This window comes from Hylobates moloch, unplaced genomic scaffold, assembly GCF_009828535.3.
Source record: "Hylobates moloch isolate HMO894 unplaced genomic scaffold, HMol_V3 SCAFFOLD_11, whole genome shotgun sequence".
NCBI classification, from domain to species: Eukaryota; Metazoa; Chordata; class Mammalia; order Primates; family Hylobatidae; genus Hylobates; species Hylobates moloch.
This window is the reverse complement of record NW_026652286.1, coordinates 12,200,708-12,221,960: the sequence shown is the minus strand read 5'-3', so window position 1 is coordinate 12,221,960 and position 21,253 is coordinate 12,200,708. Positions and strand designations below refer to the sequence as shown.

The window sequence follows — 21,253 nt, the reverse complement described above, 5'->3', positions numbered from 1 at the left end:
ACCGCGCCTGGCTGGGCACACTGCTCTATTTTAAAGGGAACTCTCGGGAAGTTGTACACATTGCTGCTTATGTTTCATTGGCCAGAACTCAATACCCTGGCCTTATCTAGTTGCAAGGAAGGCTGGGAAACAGTCGTTTCTCCAGGCCACAGCATGTCCAGCTAAAAGCTGAGGTTCTCTTACTAAGGAAAAGTGGGAGAATATTGAAGGACCAAACAGTCTTTGACCCAGTTGGCTTTGCAGTCTGTTTTTGAGTCTTAGCTCTTCCACCTACTAGCTGTATAGTGTTGAGTAATTCACTCAGCCTCTGAGTCGTGGTTTCTTCTTCTGTAACATGAGCTAAGTAATTGTTTCTCCTTATTGAGTTATGATGAGGAACAAACAAGATCATAGATGTAAAGAGTTAAGCACAGTGCCTGGAATATCATAAGCCCTCAGCAATGGGTTGCTCTTATTCTTATTACTGTTATAAAGTCATCTAAGGTTCTATTCTGAGTTCCTTTCCAGACAAGTTAGTCTGGCAGCAGTAGAAGTTCTGGACACCAAGTTTCTTGGGTGCAAACTGTTCATCCCCCTCTCCTTCTGTTCCTTCTGCCTGCTCTAATCTGGTGGGTAGATAGGCTGGAGAAAAGCTTGTCTTTGGAGAAGAGACTTCTGTATATTTCAGTGTCCTGCTGGTGCCTTATGCACTAGCTAACCAAAACACAGCTGGTAGGTCTAATTTTAGGTTCACAAGTCTTGCTGGTTGTCCTGTTTAGATTCTGTTTTACATTCTGAACTGTGGGAAGTTTTTATAGAAGCAGAGGGGAGGTGGGGACAATATACTCTTTACTTTCTGGTTGGAAAATAGCCTTCATTTTCTTTCTAGTAGGCAGTCATGGGGAGAGATGTAAGGTTAAGTTTATATAGGCACCCCCACTTTTTTCCTCTGTGAATTTTGAGGATGTGTGAACCCTGGCAGGCTCTAACCTGTGTTGATTGGTAGACTCTGACTTCATGTGTATAAATAATGAAAATGCTAATCTTTGGCCGAGGTTATAAAACCAAGAGAGTCTAGAAACTTTGGTCTGTTGTTGAATTTTGAGACTGTTTTTGTCCGTTGTTGAATTTTGAGACTGTTGTTTTGAGACTGTTGTTGAATTTTGTCTGTTGTTGAATTTTGTTTGAATTTCCAGAGATAAGAGAAAAATAACAAATAGCTGTCATTTATTGAGTGGTTTGTGGCCAGGTCCTTTTCATATGTTGTTTCATTTGATCCTTAATAAAATTCCACAATAAGCTATGTTGTCTTGTTTTCCATTTTATATATGAGGAAACTCAAAAGAGGTTAAGTTTTGCTGACAGTTACTTAGCAAGTGTAAGGACTGGGATTTGAATCCAGGCCTGACAAAGTACATATTCTTTCCATCATTCCATTTTGCCTCTACAAATTTGATTACTCCCTCTCATATTTAATCTAAGGTGTACTGACACATTATCCTTACGTTTATTTTCTGTATGAAGGCATTTAATAGATGAATACTTTCTGAATATCCTAAAACTATTTTCCCCTTCTCTTTGGTCGTCTTTCTATATATTATATATAATTTTAATTAGTAACAGATTTTTAAAAATTTTGTTCTATTCAGCACTTCTCTAGGTCAATACCTGATACTTAGTAGTCACTCAATGTATTGTTATTTAATTAATAATAACAACAGAAATTATAACTAACATTTATTGAGAACTTAGCTTGTACCGCTTCTCTAAACTTTCTGCATATTCTTGCATTTAATGTTTACCACAATTCTTTGAGGTATAGTATTTCTTAAGATAATTTTATATATTATTCGAAGTTAGTGGCATGTTTTTTTCTTTTGGTCTATTTATTCATTCAACATGTATTTACTGAAGGCTTAAAATTTGCCAGGTGGAGTATTTTGGCCAGTAGAGAACCAACAAGAAGCAACTCTTAAGTCATGGAATTTATAATTTTTGAGCAAAACAGACAGTAAGCAAGTTAAATAATAAGTAATATTTTAAATAATGATAAGTACTATGAATAAACAAACTGGGGAAGGAGATAGGGAGTGACTGGGATGTGGGAATGAGAGGGAAGCTTTTTAAGGTTCTGAGGACTTTTTTTTGTAGTTAGAGCCAGTGATGAGAAGCTCTAGGGGCATAGTGGTTCAACTGAAGGGAATAGCAAGTGTAAAAGCCCTGAGATAGAACAGGTTTACTAAGGGGATAAAATGAATGGCTGGAGCATAATCAGTAGGGGTGGGGTAGGGGTTGACTAGTAGATGAGGTCAGATTACCAAGTAGGCTGTGGTAAGGATTTTGGGTTTTATTCTAAGTAGTCATAGACTGTTTAAGTAAGGGAGTAAATGATCTGATTTATATTCTTAAAACTTCTCTTTGGTTCCTATGTGGAGAATGGGCTGTTGAGTAGCAAGAGTGGGAGCAGTATTGCTGCTTGTACTAGGTTGGGAATAGTGGACAATACAATAGTGAAGAATACATGCTAACTGGATATGGCATATATTTTAGAGTTAGGCCTAAAAAGACTTGCTGATGGATTTTTTTTCAGACCCAAGAATGAATTTGAGTCTGACAACTAAAAGTGATGGCCTAGTGTAGGAGTGGGTTTGGAGTTAGAACATGAAGTAATATAAAGGAGATGGTAAAAATTTTCCTACATGGGATGGTGATACTAAAATTTAATTTCATTTCCTTTTGACAAAACTTTGCTTTCTGATTTGATTCCTTAGGACGACTTCTTCTCTCCTCCCCCTCCCCTCTTCCCGCTCCTCCCCCCCTTCTCTCCGCACACCCTCCCCTCCCCATTCTCTTAGACAGTGTCTCGCTCTGTTGCTCGGGATAGATTGCAGTTGATCTCCGCCCACTGCAACCTCCACCTCCTGGGTTCAGGTGATTATCATGTCTCAGCCACCCAGGTAGCTGGGAATACAGGCATGCACTACCATGCCTGGCTTATTTTTGTTTTTTTAGTAGAGATAGGGTTTCTCTATCTTGGCCAGGCTGGTCTCGAACTCCTGACCTCAAATGATCCACCCGCTTTGGCCTCCCAAAGTGCTGGGATTAGAGGTATGAGCCACTGCGCCTGGCCAGGGAGGACTTCTGTATTCCATCTTCTGATCCTTTTCCATGATTTCACCCAGACAAGACCTTCTGGTAAAATGACTAAGTTGGATAGATTTTTTTTTTTTTTTTTTTTAGAAGAATGATACCAACACAAGCCAATGGAATAGGGAGGAAAACACCCCAATACAGATAACTAGTATTCTTTCTGAATTCAACATTTTCTGATTGATTCTTTGTAATAATAGAATTCAATATTCAGGAGCCAGTTTAGGATATTTATGTGGCTTATATTTACATTTTTGCTGACATGTGACTTGGGTGCCTAATTGATTATTGGCATTAGACTAGACTGACTTCCATAAAAGTGCAGAGACCACTTGTCAAGGAATACTTCTTCCTATTCTGATGCCACTGCTACCTGCCATATTCTACTTTTGCTTCTACCCTTTACCCATTTTTAAGGCATGTTTCCATTAGCATGGAATGTTATTTCTGTGTTTTGGGATGGATGGATATGAATGTATCAGGTAATATGTACTCCTTTGAAGAAAGGCACCCCAATTTTCATGGTGTTCAAACACAACCTTAGAGGCAGAAAACTTTTAGAATCGCTTCCAGGGATAGCAACTTCAGACATCTACCAGAAAGGTAATGTAAACAAGAGAAGCAAGCCAAGGTAACTGGCAAACTTGAGAGAGCTTGCTTTGCCTAAAGTGAGTAGTTGCTACTCAGCTTCAGCCAATTTCTGCTGTATGGGAATGGGAGCCCATTACAGTCATACCCTTTGGATTTACAAAAGAAGCTAGAAATCTTTATTTTTATGTCATATGTCCTGATTTTTAAATGCTAGCAACTAACTTAAAACTCTTAGTGAATGTGTGGGACAACACTCTAAAAGCCAAAGAAAATAGTTCTGTAGGCCGCAGGCTGTGGATATATAGCTTTTGATCTGGTCCATGTTCCTCATTTACAGATGGAAAAACAGAAACCCAGGGATGTAAAATGACTTTTCCAAGCTCGCACAAACAGTTACTGGCAGTGCTAATAGTAAAACCTGGGTCTACTTTCTCTTTGTGCAATGCTCTTTACATTTGGAATGTTAATTGTTTTTGAGGATGTGAGAAAAGCTAATGTCACGTACAGCCCAAATTTTATATCGTTTTGAGGATTTCAGACCCCCTGAAATCCATACATGAATATCAAGTAAAGAACCTTCTCTTGAATCTGCTGGTTCATATGTTTGCAGTGTCAAAGGAAAAGGCCCCAGTATTTACATTTAGGCAAACTCATGGGAAGAAGCGCTGGAAGGAAGCAGGAGACCTTGGTCCTCTTGGTCAACTTCTACCTCTCTCTCTGCCTTCCTGCCTGCCTTTTTTTGTTTGTTTGTTTTTTAGTATGCTAAATCTTAATTATGCAATTAATAGGAATATATTTAACTCTAAAATCCTTCTATCCTAAGTACCAGTCCCAGCAATAATTGCTTTTCTAATATTCTACATACCTATATCACTCATAGAAAGTAATAATTTTTTTAAAAATTATATTTATTACATGTACCATTTTGCAAGGTTTTTTTTTTTTTTTTTTTTTTTTAATTCAACAGTATGTCATGCCTTGTATCCAGGTACATATAACCTACCTCATTCTTTTTATTTGCTATGTCATATTCCACAGTGTGTTAATTCCACGGTTTATTTAGCCACCCACTATTTATGAATCCTTGGGGTGTTTACAGATTTTTAGTATTACAAACAGTGCTGCAATAAATACTTTTGTACATGCATCCTTGACACAGGTGCTAGTCTTCCTCAAGAGGAAAGGAGAAGTGGATTGGTAGGCATGTGATTTCAGAGTGGCAGTTATTTTATATATCCATCAACAACATATGGAAGTCCCCAGTTTCCCCAGGGCCTAACACTTGCTGTTATGAGATTAAAATTTATTTCAGGCTGATGGGTAAGAAATGATATTTTAATCATGAGTGAGTTTGAGCATCTTTTGCATGTTTCAATGTGTTTGCATTTCACATTTCTATTTTTTTTTAAGACAGGGTCTCGTTTTATCTGTTCATTTTTTTTGGAGATTTCTTTTGGGTTTATTTGGCCTTTTCTTACTGATTTATAGAAATTCCTTATGTGTTTTTTCTGTATTCTTGATACCAATGTATATGTTATAAATCTTTTTCATTTAGATCTTTCTGATCTTGGTTTGTCACTGACCAGCTCTGTGATTTTGGGGACATTGTTTGACATCCACAATGCCATTTTTGTCCATTGTGAAGGAGAATACACTACCTTTTAGTTATTGTATTATTGTGAAATGCCAGTGAAAGAGTATAAGCGCTCTGAGCTTTGGGTTCATTTGATTTTCACCAGCCATTTTTCTCAGCTGTAAAGTGAGAATACACTGCTTTTTAGTGAAATGCCAATGAAAGAGCATGTGAAAGTGCTTTGGAGACTAAAGAATACCTTCACATGTACAGCATTTTGTCCTTTGGTTTTATTATGACTCATCCCTAGGAGGTGGCTTTTGTGAAGCATCCTACGCTTCTACAGATTAATCAAATTCTGAGTGGTGGGTGTCACAACATAGCACTTGTCTCTTTTTATTCTACACCTTCTTAGGGGAGGAACAAGGTACATAAACAAGATATGCTCACATTGAACTCCTGTGTTCTTGGAATGCATTGAGTGGGATGGAGGTGGAGAAGTACAGATAGCAGGAGAATCCTACTACTTTGCTAGTCATGGTATGTGCCCCAAGGATTGACAATCATTTCTAAAAATGGAACCAAATGTCTACAAGGTTAGAATTAGGCGCCTTTTCTTACTATCCTGGTTCACTTCTCAGTTAGAACTCAGGTTTCAGAGGCAGCTGTTCTATTCCACTATTTTTTCTGTTCACTGGTTCCCTAACTAGGGAACAAGTGAGGATATAATCTCCTGTCTGGCTATCTTTTGACTAATGGCTGTCCTCAACAAACAAATAATTAACTGAAACATGGTACTATTCTATGGTTTGGGGATACTCAGACTCAGATACCACCACCCTTAGACCCAAACAACCCCATGCCCCTGACCTATCCTGACCTATGTCCCATACTTTTTTTTTTTTTTTTTTTAATGCAGTCTCACTCTGTCACCCAGGCTGGAGTGCAGTGGAGTGATCTTGGCTCACTGTAGCCTCCGCCTCCCAGGTTCAAGCGATTCTCCTGCCTCAGCCTCCCGAGTAGCTGGGCTACGTCTCATGCTTTTGAAGACCCCTCCTGTAGCCATGCCTGTCCCCTTCCGTACCACTCTTCAAGTACCTAGCTACCCAAGAATTACCTGGTAAAATGTCCTGAGCTTGCTTCCAGGGCCTGCAGAGCCTCTTCCTGAGTCCATCTGCCTGAAGATGGACCAGTTTCTGATACATGTATCCCTAGGTCTCACGTGTGTATCATGGGTGACCAAGAGGGGTATTCTCAGCTTGGACATGCTAGCTTGAACACCTGTGCACAAGGCCCCTTGGGGTGCAAGAAGGGACTGGAATGTCGGGAAAGTGGTGGGAGTAGATTGGGGCCAGAGTCCTCCATTTGGACTCTTTCCCCAGCCCTGCAGCTGTCAGGGTCAGGTTTGCCCCGAGGAGCCTCTCCCTTCTGACCACCTGCTTATTTTGTAGATTTTTTTTAAAAAGCCTTTGGGAAAGGTTTTCTTCACCACTGATTTAGAGACTGAGTATAGCAGGCTCATCATAGAGCCCAGTTAATCTTGGCGAATAATTCACAGAGAGTGGGGTGGGGAGGTGGAACAGGTGAGTTTCCTGAAGGGAGGCTCTCTTAAGTTGTCTCTCCTCTGTCTCTTCCCTGGTTAGGCGATGCTGCTGCTGCTGCTCTGTGAAAAGGAAGAAGGATTCTGCTGACACACTGAATTTTTATGAAAGAAGGCTAAGGGTTCCCTTATCCATCCACACGAGGCACATCTGCTTGCAGACAGGCTGTCTGCTTCTTAGGGATTCCTTCGTTGTCATTTTATTCTTTTCTGAAGGTTTTAAGGCACAGTTTGGTGCATTCCTTTCTGTTCTCTAGAGCCAGGGGGAAAGTCATAATATATCAGAGCTCTTGCTGAAGAGCTTAAAATGGGCGCTGGCAGCTGGGATGTGGGGGAAGAGAGCTTTCCAGGGACAAGTGACCTGCTTGTTCAGCCAATGAGAAGCAGGTTAGAGGAATGATATCACCAGACAGGCTTTATTGTCTGATCATCTCGTAAAGGCAGGATTGTTTCTGGCAACTTAACCCTTTTTTAGGCACTTCAGGTCTCACCTTCTCCCTGGTATATGACCTCTAAGTTCCTTTTCTCAACTATCTGCTATGAGACTACAGAGATTAAAGACTAAAATTAGTGGAGGATATAGGGGAGTTGTAAACCATCATTTTAAAAAATAGAACTTATTAAAATTTAGAACCTTTGCTAAAATGGAAATGTGATCTAAGCTGTGTTTGGTGAACACATCTAAAGTAGATATTGGTTGTAGTCATGTTGTGTCTGATTTTTACTGTGTAGACTTGAGAGGCAAGAGAGGTCAGAGGGGGAAAAGTTGACCCTTTAGTATATTTTAATTTATATAGTGGAATCTTATTAGGTATTTCCTATTTTGGAGGAATTGAAATTAATTCTGTAAATTTGGAAGATATGTTATCATGGATCCAGAGGCCAATTTTGAGTAAGAGATATTTGCAGTATCTGTTTATTCTTGTACTTCTTTGTTGTGCCTACCCCATAGAAATGACAGTGATTTTACCTCTTTGTGCTTCCTTTCCCTCATTGGTAAAATGAGTGTTCCTACCTACCTCATAGAGTTGTTGAGATAAGAAAATAAATGAATTCCTGTGATTTTAGATTGTCCTATATATAATATAATGTATTATTATGGCATTCATGTCTTTTGTAGAGCTGCAGTGAACACATTCATTGATTTGTTCAGACTTTTTATAACATCTAGATGGTGGGCATAAGAGTTACAGGGATATAAAAAAAATACAGTTCTTACCCTTAAGGAACTGAAAATATCACGAGGGAGACAGATAGTAATAAAACTGTTTCATACTTCCTTTTTTATTTACCATGTGCCAGGCTCTGTTCTGAGTACCTTGACATACATCAACTAATTTAATCTTACTACAGTCCTATGAAATAGACAGTTATTGGCTCTATTTTACAGATAAAGAAATTGAGGCATAGAGAGTCTAAGTAACTTGCCTAAGGTCACACAGCTAGTGTGTGACTAATGGCACTAGGGCTCTAGTCTGTGTTCTAAATCTGTACTGACCAATATAGTAGTCACTAGTCACATGTGGCTTTGGAGCACTTGTAATGTGGCTGGTTTAAATTGATTGGGCTGTAATTGTGAAATACTAGATTTCAAAGACCTAGCATGAAGAAAAAATCTCATGTTGAAATTACATGTTGTAATGATATTTTGAATATATTGAGTTAAGTAAAATATATCAAAATCGATTTTACTTTTTAATTGTGGCAATTATAAAATCATATACATACACTTGCATTTGGGGCTCACATTAGTCTTTTATTGTACTGTGCTATTCTAAATCATTATACTGTAATAATAGTAATAGCATATGAAATTTTTGAGCACTCACTGTGTGCCACATACTGTGCTAATATCTTTTAAAACACTTTCAATTAGGCCCCAAAATAGCCCAGTTTATTATCACTATTTTATAGAAAGGGGAGAAGGTTTTGAGACATTTAGTAATTTGCCTGAAATTAATCAACTAGTTAATGGCAAATCCAAAATTGGAACTTATATGTCTGACTCAAAAACCTGTGAGTTTTGTGGTTTTTTGGTCTTGAACTCCTGGCCTCAAGCAATGCTCCTGCCTCAGCCTCCTGAGTAGCTGAAATTACAGGTGCAAGCTACCACACCCAGTTAAAAAACCTGTGTTTTTAATCAGCACACTACAGTTCCATTCGTAATTAAATTTCAGACTATTTTCTTTGTTTTAATTTTTATAAGTATATTTAATTTTGCATACTTCTATATCTGATACATAAAGATTTAAAATAAAAATTACTAGTCTGTAAAATAGACATGTTGTGTGGAACTGTCTTTTGTAGAGCTGCGGTGAACACCAGCACAGTTGAGCCTGAGATGAAGCAGTGAGTCAGCCTATACAAATTGTGTTTAATTTTCATTCCATATAGTTGTGCCAGTCACTGGGCAATTTATGTCCTGACACTCTTTGTCCATAGAGAAGGGAAAGAGGAGCAATGCACCTCTCTTTAGTTGTTTAGCTCTCTTGGCTGCCAAGAAAAAATTCCTTTCTATTTCATTGTCTTCCGAAATGGTGTTTGTGTTTGAGAGAGCAACAAAATGCTGTCTAGTGACCCCTCACTTTTCTTTCTTCTAGAGCAAAGACTCAGGTGGACTGAAGGCAGCTATGATTGAATTGGTGGAAAGGTTGAAGTTCAAGAGCTCAGACCCTAAAGTAAGTATTGTTTGGAATTGATTGGGTGTTGGTACCCCAAGCATTTCATTCTCCTTGAGCTAAAATTGTGAGGTATTGATGATCATCTCTCTGAATATTGCATTAAGATTTAATTAAGCCTGCCCATCAGAAACAGTGTCCTGATATGCCTAGAGATAAGTCATCTATTTTTCCCCTTCTCTATTTTATGACTTACAATACATAATCATTCATTGTTTTCCCTGAACTGCAGACAAGTGCATTTTTAATCCTCCTTTACCAGGGGTCTTTGAATCTTTGTTCCTCTGTGTCCATTAGATGCAGCCAAAGGTGTCTGAGAGAAATACAGATCATCTTTTTTTTTTTTTTTTTTGAGACAGAGTCTCACCCTGTTGCCCAAGCTGGAGTGCAGTGGTGCAATCTTGGCTCACTATATCCTCCGCCTCACAGGTCCAAGCCATTCTCCTGCCTCAGCCTCCTGAGTAGCTGGGATTACAGGCGTGCGCCACAATGCCCTGCTAATTTTTGTATTTTTAGTAGAGACGGGGTTTCACCATGTTGGTCAGGCTGGTCTAGAACTCCTGACCTCGTGATCCGCCCGCCTTGGCCTCCCAAAGTGCTGGGACTACAGGTGTGAGCCACCGCACCAGCTGAGAAGTACACATCATCTTAATGCCAGGGACTGGCATAGGATCCAGACTCATCTAGTTGGTGTTCAGCACTAGCGTCTTATCTCTCCACTGCTTCCAGGAGCCAGCTGCCACTCAGAATACTTTTTTCCTCATGACCTGAAGTCTGGTTTGGAAACTGGTTTAAGTGTCCCAGCTTTTTTTTTTTTATTTCAATATGTTAGGGTCTAGAGGATTGATATTCTGGGAGACACCATAACGGGGTGGAGGTAAAGGGAACTGAACAGACTTCCTTCTCCTTCCTATCCAGACACTTACTGTGGCACTACCTGGTATTGGGGCCGGCTAGCTTTGCCTTAGAATCAAAGTTTCTCACAATTAAATAGGGAAAGGAGCATGATTTTATTTTACTGTAGGTTCTTTTTTTTTTTTTTTAAGAGGAATGGGACTAGCATTTCTTGAGTATCTGCTGAGAGCCAGGCACTTTGCTAGGAATCTTACATAATTGTGCTAAAATATACATACAAAATTTTAACCATTTTTGAGTGTACAGTTCAATGGCATTAAGTACATTCACTTTGGTTTTTTGTTTGTTTGTTTTTGTTTTTTGTTTTTTTGAGATGGAGTCTCGCTCTGATGCCCAGGTTGGAGTACAGTGGCATGATCTCGGCTCACTGCAACCTCTCCCTCCCAGGTTCAAGTGATTCTCCTGCCTCAGCCGCCTGACTGGCTGAGACTACAGGCACACGCCACCACACCTAGCTAACTTTTTGTATTTTTACTAGAGACAGAGTTTCACCATGTTGGCCAGGCTGGTTTCGAACTCCTGACCTCAAGTGATCTGCCCACCTCAGTCTCCCAAAGTGCTGGGATTATGGGCATGAGCCACCACACCTGACCACACTTTGTTGTACAACCATCACCACTGTCCATCTCTACAGCTTTTTTACTATCCCAAACTGAAATTCTGTATTCATTAAATGCTAACTTCTCATTTCTGCTCTCCCCTTAAATACTTTTAATTATTTAACAACACTGTAAAGTGGCATTTTCTTCCTACTTTATTGATAAGAACACTGAGGTTTAGAAAGGTAGACTCATCTGCCCAAATCTAATGTAATATAGATGTGGAATTCAAAGTCTGACTCCAGTGCCTGTACTCTTTATCTTACGTCATGTTGCAAACCAAGCACTGGATTTTATCTCATTTCTGCTACATGATCACATTGTGCTGCAGTTTTCTAAACTGAAACACAATATGTGGCAGAGCCATAGACTGGTGGGCTCTTCAAAAGGTGGCTGCAGCCACAAAAATAAATTTCTCTTCATATGGCAATGAAAATATTGGGGACATTGGTAAGATCTCTTGTCTTCTGGTGTAGTTAGGGTTCCAGAAGTAGAGAGTATCTTGGTAGATAGAAAAAATTGGGGTAACCTTTATCAACTTTCCTAGCTCAAAGTAGGAGGACCCCTGATAAAAGTTTTTCCTTTAGTTAGGATTAACCACTTATTAAAAGTTACTGAAAGCTTTTCTTACCAAGTTTCTCTGGTTTCTGGGGCAACTCCTGTTCTGCAGGAGACAACCATATTCTGTTTCCACCAAACTTATAATTAGCAGGGCAGTGAAGAGGGAGCGGATGTGTACAAATCACACTGAGTTTCTCTATGTATGACTATAATACAGGTAAGGTGCTTTGGGATCCGTTATGAATGCATGTAGTGCTTCTGATGGAAAGTTTGCCAGAAAGTGAAAGGATTGAGTGGTTGCATGAGAGGAATCCCTGGAAGTGTCAGGGTTTTCCCTTGATGCATCATAAGGTAAAGGATATTTGTAAGGACCTGACTTGATCTTGGGTATGTGTCTATACCTGCACCTCTTTTTTACATTCTTTTTATTTTGCCCTGGATCGTTTACTACCAACCAACCTATTTTATTTTCAAGCCCCTTTTTAGTCTACCACAAGCATGTGCTGTATATACTTGGAGCCAGCTTGAAGAAGGGTGAACGTAATTGCAGAATGACTGCCAGGTCAGGAATGGGGGTAAAAAATGGGCCACTTAAATATATAATTTCTGCACAAAGAAGATTTTCCTAGAAATAAGTTGGTGTCTTCCAAGACAACCCTTAAGTTTTTGTCTGTTCTGTTTTCCCACAGAGCCCCACCATCCCCTTTTTGAGTTGGCCTATTTAAGAAGGGCAGAAATCTCTTAGGCTTTGTGACTTGTCATTTCCTGGCACAGAGGCTTTACATAGAAGCACTGATTGGGTCATGGAGGACTGAGCACTATCTCTGCTTCACTTCCTCTAGAATTCCCTAAAGCATCACAAAGCTTGATTAGTCCAGACACTAAAGCCTCTTGGGGAATGAGTTAATTTTTACCTCTTGAGTTTTGCTAGAGAGCAGTAGAAGATGTCTAAATTAATCATTTTTTTAAATTATAAAATAATACATGCTTATAGATTTTAAAATACAGATATTCATGAAGAAAAAAATCTCTCTTAAGTTAGCCACTGTTAACAGTTTAGTATGTAACCTTCTAGACATTTTTCTGTGTAGAAGTACATTTTCAAATTTTTTTTACAAAATTATACCCATGGTTTTACAATTGCTTTCTCCTTTATGTAGAATATCTTAGATGTTATTCTATGTCAATAATATAGACATGATTCTGTTTAATGAGATACCTCATTTTATCCAAAACATTTGTCAGACATCTTCTTTTCTTCCAGACTCAGAAGTTCTTAAACTTCAGTGTGCATGAAAATCACCCAGAAGACGTATTAAAATATACAGTGCTGTGCCCACCTCCAGAGTTTTTTATTCAGTTGGCCTGGGGTGGCTAGATAATGTTCATTTCTGTGAAATTATCAGGTGATGCTGATGTTGCTGGTTCAAGTACCACACTTTGAGAACCTTTGTGCTGTACCTTAGCTGTTTTCCTCTATGTTTGTTAATGATTTTTTTTCACTTCTTTGAACAAGTAGAAGAGCCCCTAGAAATAAGTCCAGGTGATTTCAACTTTGGAAAAAAGGTAGATAAAAATCTAGGCTTATGAAACAAACAAGTTGAACAGAGGTAGGAAAGGAGTAGGGAGGGGAAGAAGAGGTGGGTTGGGAAGTCAGCTCAGGCTAAAAGGACAGGACTGCTTTACGCTGTCACTTCCAACAGAGAAGTAGCAAAGCCAAAAAGAGGGAAAGGGATCCTGGTCGGGATTTAGGAGGATGATCAAAGCTCCCTGCCATGGTTGAGGTGTAGGCTGAGTTCTAAAACCAGAGGAAAATCAGGAACAACCAACCATTATGGGTGAGCCTGAGGAGAGGAATCAGAGCCAGTGATGGTTAAGAAATAGGGCACAAGACCAAATGAAGTTTTGTGCATGGGTGTTGCTGTGGTGAGCCCTGTTTTAAAGGGTACATACCTCTGGGCATCTAGAACCCTCTATATCGTGGAAGAAGATTACTTTTAATAACAAACAATCTTTAGTTTGTCAAAAGGATTAGTAGGAAGTGGTCTTTTACATAATACGCTGTCCTAATGTGTTTGACTTGGTTTAGTTTGCAAACTTTTTTTTTCTCCAGCCAAACTTTTCTGAAACACCTATTGCACAAGCAGGATTCTTATCTGTAGACTGAGTACATTTATGGTGGGTTTTAGGGAAATTTTAAAATGTAATCAGTCAGGGGTATGTGTGTATATGTGTGTCTGTACTTGGATTTTTAAGAAATTTAAAGCTTACTTATTTCTTTATCTTCACAGCTTTCCTTTGTAGTGACTATGCAGTTATCTTTCACAGTTTACTCAGAGGTAACCTAGGCTTAGAAAACACATTGATTCCCTTTCCTCCCTTCCCCCTGCCCAGTCCTCAGAAAGCATTGAACCAAAAGTACAACATGCTAAGCTCAATCAAACTAACCTCTTATTATGTAGTTAATAACAGCCACTTTCTCTCTATTATGTATTGATTGCTTTTCTTTTCCTCTGATATGCACTGTTCATTGTTTCCTGTAACTGGTGTGCTTGAAGCAAACAGTTAACACAGTTGTGTGTCTTGAATTCATATTAATCTTATATTCTCAAAAAAGAAGCATCTTAAAACTTGAGCCAAGTGGCTCACATTATTCTGTGTGACTGGAGTGGCATTAAACATGGGATCTGATCATACCTAAGGCTTCCTGAAACAGCAGGTTTTTTTCCTTTTGTTTCCTCTAGCCTCTAGAGGTATTCTTACTGAAGTGTGAAACCAAAAAATTATCTACCAACATGAAATTAGTTAAATAAACCCAAGAATGGTTTTCTTTTTTTATTTCGGCATTTATGTAGCATTTTATAATTGCAAAAGAACTCTGCAATCATTTTTCATAGCTGATATCATTGGCATGGAACACAGCCCAGTCCTTCACTCTTCTGTGATAATCAGATTCTTGTCAAAAAATATAAATTTTAAATGTACAGGTAGTGATTAATATAAGCAAAACCTAATTTGAAGTTCTTATTATTGTGTCCTATTGTGTCCTATTATTCACAAGGGTCAAGCCAGGCATCATCTTGATCCTTGCCCTGTGCCAAAAAAGAAGTATTCACTGGGGCACTGTTTATTCAACCAGCCGAAGCAGAGAATTGAGATGCCTAAGCTATCAAGTTGTTACATATAGAAGTGTTCCTGTGGTTGATGAGTTATTAGAATTATTGACCTATTTCTGGACTTTTCATTTAAAAAGTTGTAAGTAGGGAATTTTGGAGATCATGAGTTATATTTATTTTATCCCTGTATCTTCAGCCCTTATTAGCATGGAGCCTGGCACATAGTAATTGATATGTATTATCTGTTACAGCAACCCTATAAAAATAAGTATTCGTCTTGTTTTATGGTCGAGCATTCTGATACTTCAGGGGTTAAATAGCTTGCTAGTAAGTGATGGGACCAGGGCTTAACTCGAGATTTGTCTTACTTCATGTTCTTCACCCATACACTGTTATTGAATCCATGGGTAAATAGATGTATATATAGCCTGGCATCCCTAGCAATGTGACCCTTAACTGATTATTTTTTCTTCACACTCTTCTTTTACCTCCCTGTACTGGGATCCTGTGCCGTAGCACAGTCTCCCACAACTCCAGAGAACCAGGACTGGAGAATGGCCTTTTCCAACAGAAAATGTGGGGAGATGGCAAAACAGCCATAACCCTCAGAGCATTTAGCCCTCGCTAAATGAAGAACTGAGGCAAGTGCTTCTACAGTTTGACCTGATTGGTGAAGGACACTAATTGGGAAAAATACCTGTGCTCCCTCAGGCCTGCTCTAGGAAGAAGTAAATGTGGCCCCTTTTTATCCTCTCTAGACATTTGGGCAGGAGAAAAAGGAGAAACAAGCTCTTTCCCTCCTTCACCATTCCCCTGGCTTTATCAAAACAAAACAGCTTACCCCTTTCATCCTCCCCTACCCAATTATAAAAGAAATACAGATGCTCCTTGACTTACAATGGGATTACACCCCAATAAACCCATCATAAGTTGAAAATATTATGTCAAAAATGCATTTAATACATCCATCCTACTGAACATCATAGCTTAGCCTACCTTAAACGTGAGCAGAACACTTACATTGGTCTATAGTTGGGCAAAATAATCTAACCAAAGCCTATTTCATAATAAAGTGTTGAATAGGCTTATTTATTTTATTTTCATTTATTTGTTTTTGAGACAGAGTCTTGCTGTGTTGCCCAGGCTGGAGTGCAGTGGTGTGATCTCGACTTACTGTAAGCTCCACCTCCCAGGTTCACGCCATTCTCCTGCCTCAGCCTCCCAAGTAGTTGGGACTATAGGCGCCCACCACCACGCCCAGCTAATCTTTTTGTATTTTTAGCAGAGACAGGGTTTCGCTGTGTTAGCCAGAATGGTCTCGATCTCCTGACCTCGTGATCCACCTGTCTTGGCCTCCCAAAGTGCTGGGATTACAGGCATGAGCCACCACGCCCGGCTGAATAGGCTTACTTTTAAAGTAAAAAGCAGAATAGTTGTATAGGTACTTGAAGTACAGTTTCTATTGAATGTGTAGCACGTTTGCACCATCATAAAGTAGAAAAATTGTAAGTCAAACCATTGTATGGGGACTAGCTGTATATGTTTTCTGTAGAAAAATGTAGAAGACCCAAGTATAAAGAAGAAAGAAATAAAATCACCCATTTTTTTTTATCCTTACAGTGGTTTGTAAACTTTGGGTACTTACTTTTTATAAAGAAATGCAGATTCTTGAGCCTCACTCAAAGCATCTGATTTTGTGGTTCTGAGATATGCTTTTTAAATATGCAACCTGGATGATTCTCATGCACATGGTCATGTGCATTCTTTTGAGACCATACTTGGAGGTGAAAGATACCTATGGAAAAAACTGGGTAATATTATGGTTCTTTGTCTTTTGTGCATAAAATGGTATTATAGATTGAGTATTCCTTATCTGAAATGTTTGGAACCAGAAGTATTTTGAATTTTGGATTTTTGAATATTTGTGTTATACTAGTTGAGCTTCCCTAATCTGAAAATCTGCAATCTGAAATGCTTCAGTGAGCGTTTCCTTTGTCAGTGCTCAAAGAATTTTGGAGTTTGGAGGATTTCAGATTTTGGAGTTTTGGATTTGGGACGTTTAACCTGTATTATATATTGTTAGAAGAAAAACTTCAGGGCCGGGTGCAGTGGCTCACGCCTGTAATCCCAACACTTTGGGAGGCCAAGGCAGGCGGATCACGAGGTCAGGAGATCGAGACCATCCTGGCAACATAGTGAAACCTCATCTCTACTAAAAATACAAAAAATTAGCCAGGCATGGTGGCGGGCGCCTGTAGTCCCAGCTACTCGGGAGGCTGAGGCAGGAGAATGGTGTGAACCCAGGAGGCAGAGCGCAGAGCTTGCAGTGAGCTGAGATCATGCCACTGCACTCCAGCCTGGGCGACAGAGCAAGATTCCGTCTCAAAAAAAAGAACAAAACTTTAGCCGAATTAAATTTAAGGGACTTTAATTGAGCAATGGACGATTCCTGAGTTGGGCAGCCCCCAGAATCACAGCAGATTCAGAGAGACTCCACGGGTGCCTCGTGGTCAGAACAAATTGGTAGACAATAAGTGACATACAGAAATCAGAAGTGAGGTACAGAAATAGCTGGATTGGTTACAGGTTGGCATTTGCCTTATTTGAACACAGTTTGAACACTCAGCAGTATATGACTGGTTGAAGTATGGCTGCTGGGATTGGCCAAGAATCAGCGATTGTAACAGGCACATACTCCTAAGTTAGGTTTTCAATCTTGTCTACCTATTAAGTTAGGTTGTAGTTCATCCACAAAGACTCAAATATAGAAGTATGGAGTCGTTCTCAGGCCATATTTAGTTTGCTTTAACAATTCCCCCCTTTTGGTCATTTTCTTAATTTTGAGAGATTGACTAAAACTTTAGTCACTGATGTCAGTATTACCATCATAAATGTACTTCATTTGGCCTTGAAACCCACTGGGAAACAGTAGAACAGTGAGTCTTGCAAAGATAGGCACAGAGACTGAGTAGTGGGTACCTTTTTATGCTGGAATGTACTGTTTGCAGGAGAAAAACAAAACCTGATCCTTTCTGTCTAGGATCTATGTTTCTTTCAAGTCTTAGTTTGATTGTGTCACATTTAGCGTGAGCGACTCCATTTTTGTTTGGTTTGGTCTTTTGGGGCCTAGTACGTGAGCTCAGTCCAAACAATGGCCTCCCATCGTTTTGTTTTAAAAAATTCCCCCTTTTGACCAGGTTCTCACTTAGGTGAGTGTAACCAAAACTTAGGGCCTTAGTGCCACCCTCAGTTACCATCATTTTGGGTTTCCAGTCTCAGCATGTCATTCATAGGTTATGGTGTCCCATAATATTTCTTTCAGCTCTCGTCATTCCAGTTGAAGAGAGACCATTTGACATTCTGGAGATGGCTGTATGCAAACATTTAAAACCTTTGAAAGAACAGAGTGCACCAGGGAGACTATTATTATGGCTATTGGGGGGATAATACCAAGAGTTTGGAGTATGCTCCTTACCCAGGGTCTGCATAAACCAAACCACCTAAAATCAAATAGATCAAAGAATGAGCTAACCAGTCTACTCACTTAACTAAGCAGTCTCTTCATTAATCCTCTACAACTGAATCTCTATAATATCAGATTTTTTCTCCATAGGACACAAGTGCCAACAGCTGCACATACACAGATACTTTTCTTTTAGCCAATTCTATTACTTAGCTTAACTTTCACAAGAGAATTTAAAGTCTGTTGTGTAACCATAGCCTTTACAGAAGAATCTGCTATAGAGCCGATTATGTGGGATACGTTTGTAATCATTGCCTTTTTTATTCCAAATCATGGACAAAGGACCTAACAAATGATGCCCTTCTAGAAGAGTGAAAGCTTCCTGGCAGTGTTCTCTTTAATTCATGATGTGAGTTAAGAAGAGTGAATTAATGTTATGTTTCTGACTGATGATGAGGCAACATATGTACCATTGAAGTTTCTCACCTACATTGGGCCTTCATCTTTTACCTTACAAAGTATAAGGTTATCCAAGAATAAGGCTGGCTGCAAAATCCTTCACAAATAAAAGTATACCCTATAAGTGCACACAACAGACCCCGTTTTCATTTCTGTTGTTCATAGAAGCATAAACAAGAAAAAATATTCAAAGGTAAGAGTCTTATGATAGTAGAAGTCTTGATCTGTGATCATGGGAAAAGCTGTTCACATCAAGGATGCCATCTTCTGGGGAGAGACTCACCTGGTTAGCTTTACCCTAAGAGTTTCAATGAGTGTACATTTTTAAGAGTGAGGAGGGACCCTTCTCAGTTGTGAGATTATGAATCCAAAATTCAGTGTTCCAAAGTTTTGCTGCAATGCGGATGTCAAGGACAGTCTCTCTGATGTTCCTAGATGATCCAGTCTTTGGGTTCTAGATTGTGAAGGGGTTGACTGTCCTCAGTGAACCATAAAAAAGCTTTATTTACCTGGTGAAAATACACTGTGGCATAATAACCTAGTGTTATAACATTAGTCCTCTTGCATGGGAGAGCTTTTATACAACCAGAAAACATGCATTGAAAATAACAGTTGAATGAAATCTTTTTATAAAATGTTTAAATGGCCCATCAGGTGACCAGATGTGCCTGAAGCTTTGATTGTTTTCCTAGGAATATAGGACCAAACATTGTTTATAAACTATTTTAGCAATTTGTAAGTTACCACACCAATATATTCAATTTGGATCATTTTATCTTCTCCATGACGAGTCATGGAATGCTTTAAGGACTCAGGAAGGACAAGGTGCCCATCCTGGTTCTCCATGAGTCCATGCTTAATTAACATTATACTTACGTCCTCTTGAATACCAGTTGTTTCTTCAAACTAGGTGAATAGCACTGATAACTGATGGGTTATCCTTGGGTAATTTGACTTAGACCTTAGAGTTCATTCAAATTGTGTATCTAAACAATTTCAGTATCAGCTGATTTTGCATTAAAATCTGGCAAAGTATTTTCTTGATATTTAATTAATTTTTGTTCTGCTTGGGTTAGCAGTTTTATAAACCAGTCCATCTTTTCATTAAAGTTCCAGGAATTCTTACCCAGTTCAAATGATATGATTCTGAAGTTATTAGAAACCTGTATTTAAGAGTGCTTTTTAGGATCCTTTTCATCCTTTCCTGAACCTCCTAAAAGACACCATATTCTAGGATTTTGTGTGCTCATGAAGTTTTCAGAAACTGCATCAGCATTAAGCAATTAACTGTGGGAATGACTTTAAATCATCATAGATGAAAACACAATTGACAAGGAAATTTGGTCTACAAATTTCTGTGGTCTACAATAACTTAACATAATAACCACAATTATGATTAATAGCATATACTCAGACATATTAGAATTTTAGAGATCTCATACAACTTTGTAACATATGTTAATATCACTCACTAAAATATAATCTGAAGAGATTAAACTTTTTTTTTTTACTTTTTGACAGTGCCTTCCATGTAACATGTCAAATCTGTTTACCTCTCTTTTGGGTGCTTTAGGGGCCCTCTGTAGCATTTCAATGTTAGAGGAAAGAAAAGGCAATTTGGAAGCTGAAATTTGATTTTGGTACCCCATCAAATATGTTAAAGGTTTAAAACACTTGATACTATGAAATAGAATTCCAGGTTACCAATAAGTCATTCATGTAGCCACAATGATGAGTCAAATTTTTTTTTTTTTTTTTTTTGAGACGGAGTCTCGAGATGCTCTGTCGCCCAGGCTGGAGTGCAGTGGCGCAATCTCAGCTCACTGCAAGCTCCGCCTCCTGGGTTCGCGCCATTCTCCTGCCTCAGCCTCCTGAGTAGCGGGGACTACAGGTGCCCACTACCATGCCCAGCTAATTTTTTTGTATTTTTAGTAGAGATGGGGTTTCACCGTGTTAGCCAGGATGGTCTCGATCTCCTGACCTCGTGATCCACCCGTCTCGGCCTCCCAAAGTGCTGGGATTACAGGCGTGAGCCACCGCGAGCAGCCGTCAAAAATTTTTTAAAAGCTGAAAACCTTTACTCATTGATAGAGTGAAGACTCAATTTTCCGAATCATCTGTCTCTTGTCTTCCCCCCCCGCCTCTTTTTTGGTAGTTTATTTAAAGGCAAACAAAGGCCAAGCACAGTGGCTCACGCCTCTAATCCCAGCACTTTGGGAAGCCAAGGCAGGTGGATCACAAGGTCAAGAGATCAAGATCATCGTGGCCAATGTGGTGAAACCCCGTCTCTACTAAAAATAAAAAAATTAGCTGGGCATCGTGGCACATGCCTGTAATCCTAGCTGCTTGGGAGGCTGAGGTACGAGGATTGCTTGAACCCGGGAGGAGGAGGTTGCGGTGAGCCAAGATCACGCCATTGCACTCCAGCCTGAGCAACAAGAGTGAAACTGTCTCAAAAAAAAATAATAATAATAATTAATTAAATAAAAAGCAAACAAAAGTGTTTCATTATCTTTTAATATTACATGAAAATCTTGTTCAAGAAAGCCAAATTTCACTGTTGTATTAC

The 21,253-nt window shown here is 39.2% G+C and overlaps 1 protein-coding gene across 1 annotated transcript in view; it reads left to right on the top strand.

The window, feature by feature from the left end:
- TRIM44 (tripartite motif containing 44) overlaps positions 1-21,253 on the top strand; it is a 143,124-nt gene that overhangs the window by 13,054 nt on the left and 108,817 nt on the right. Inside the window, exon 2 of the mRNA XM_032166262.2 lies at positions 9,494-9,571. Coding sequence (XP_032022153.1) covers positions 9,494-9,571 — 78 coding nt within the window. The remainder of the gene's footprint in view (positions 1-9,493; positions 9,572-21,253) is intronic.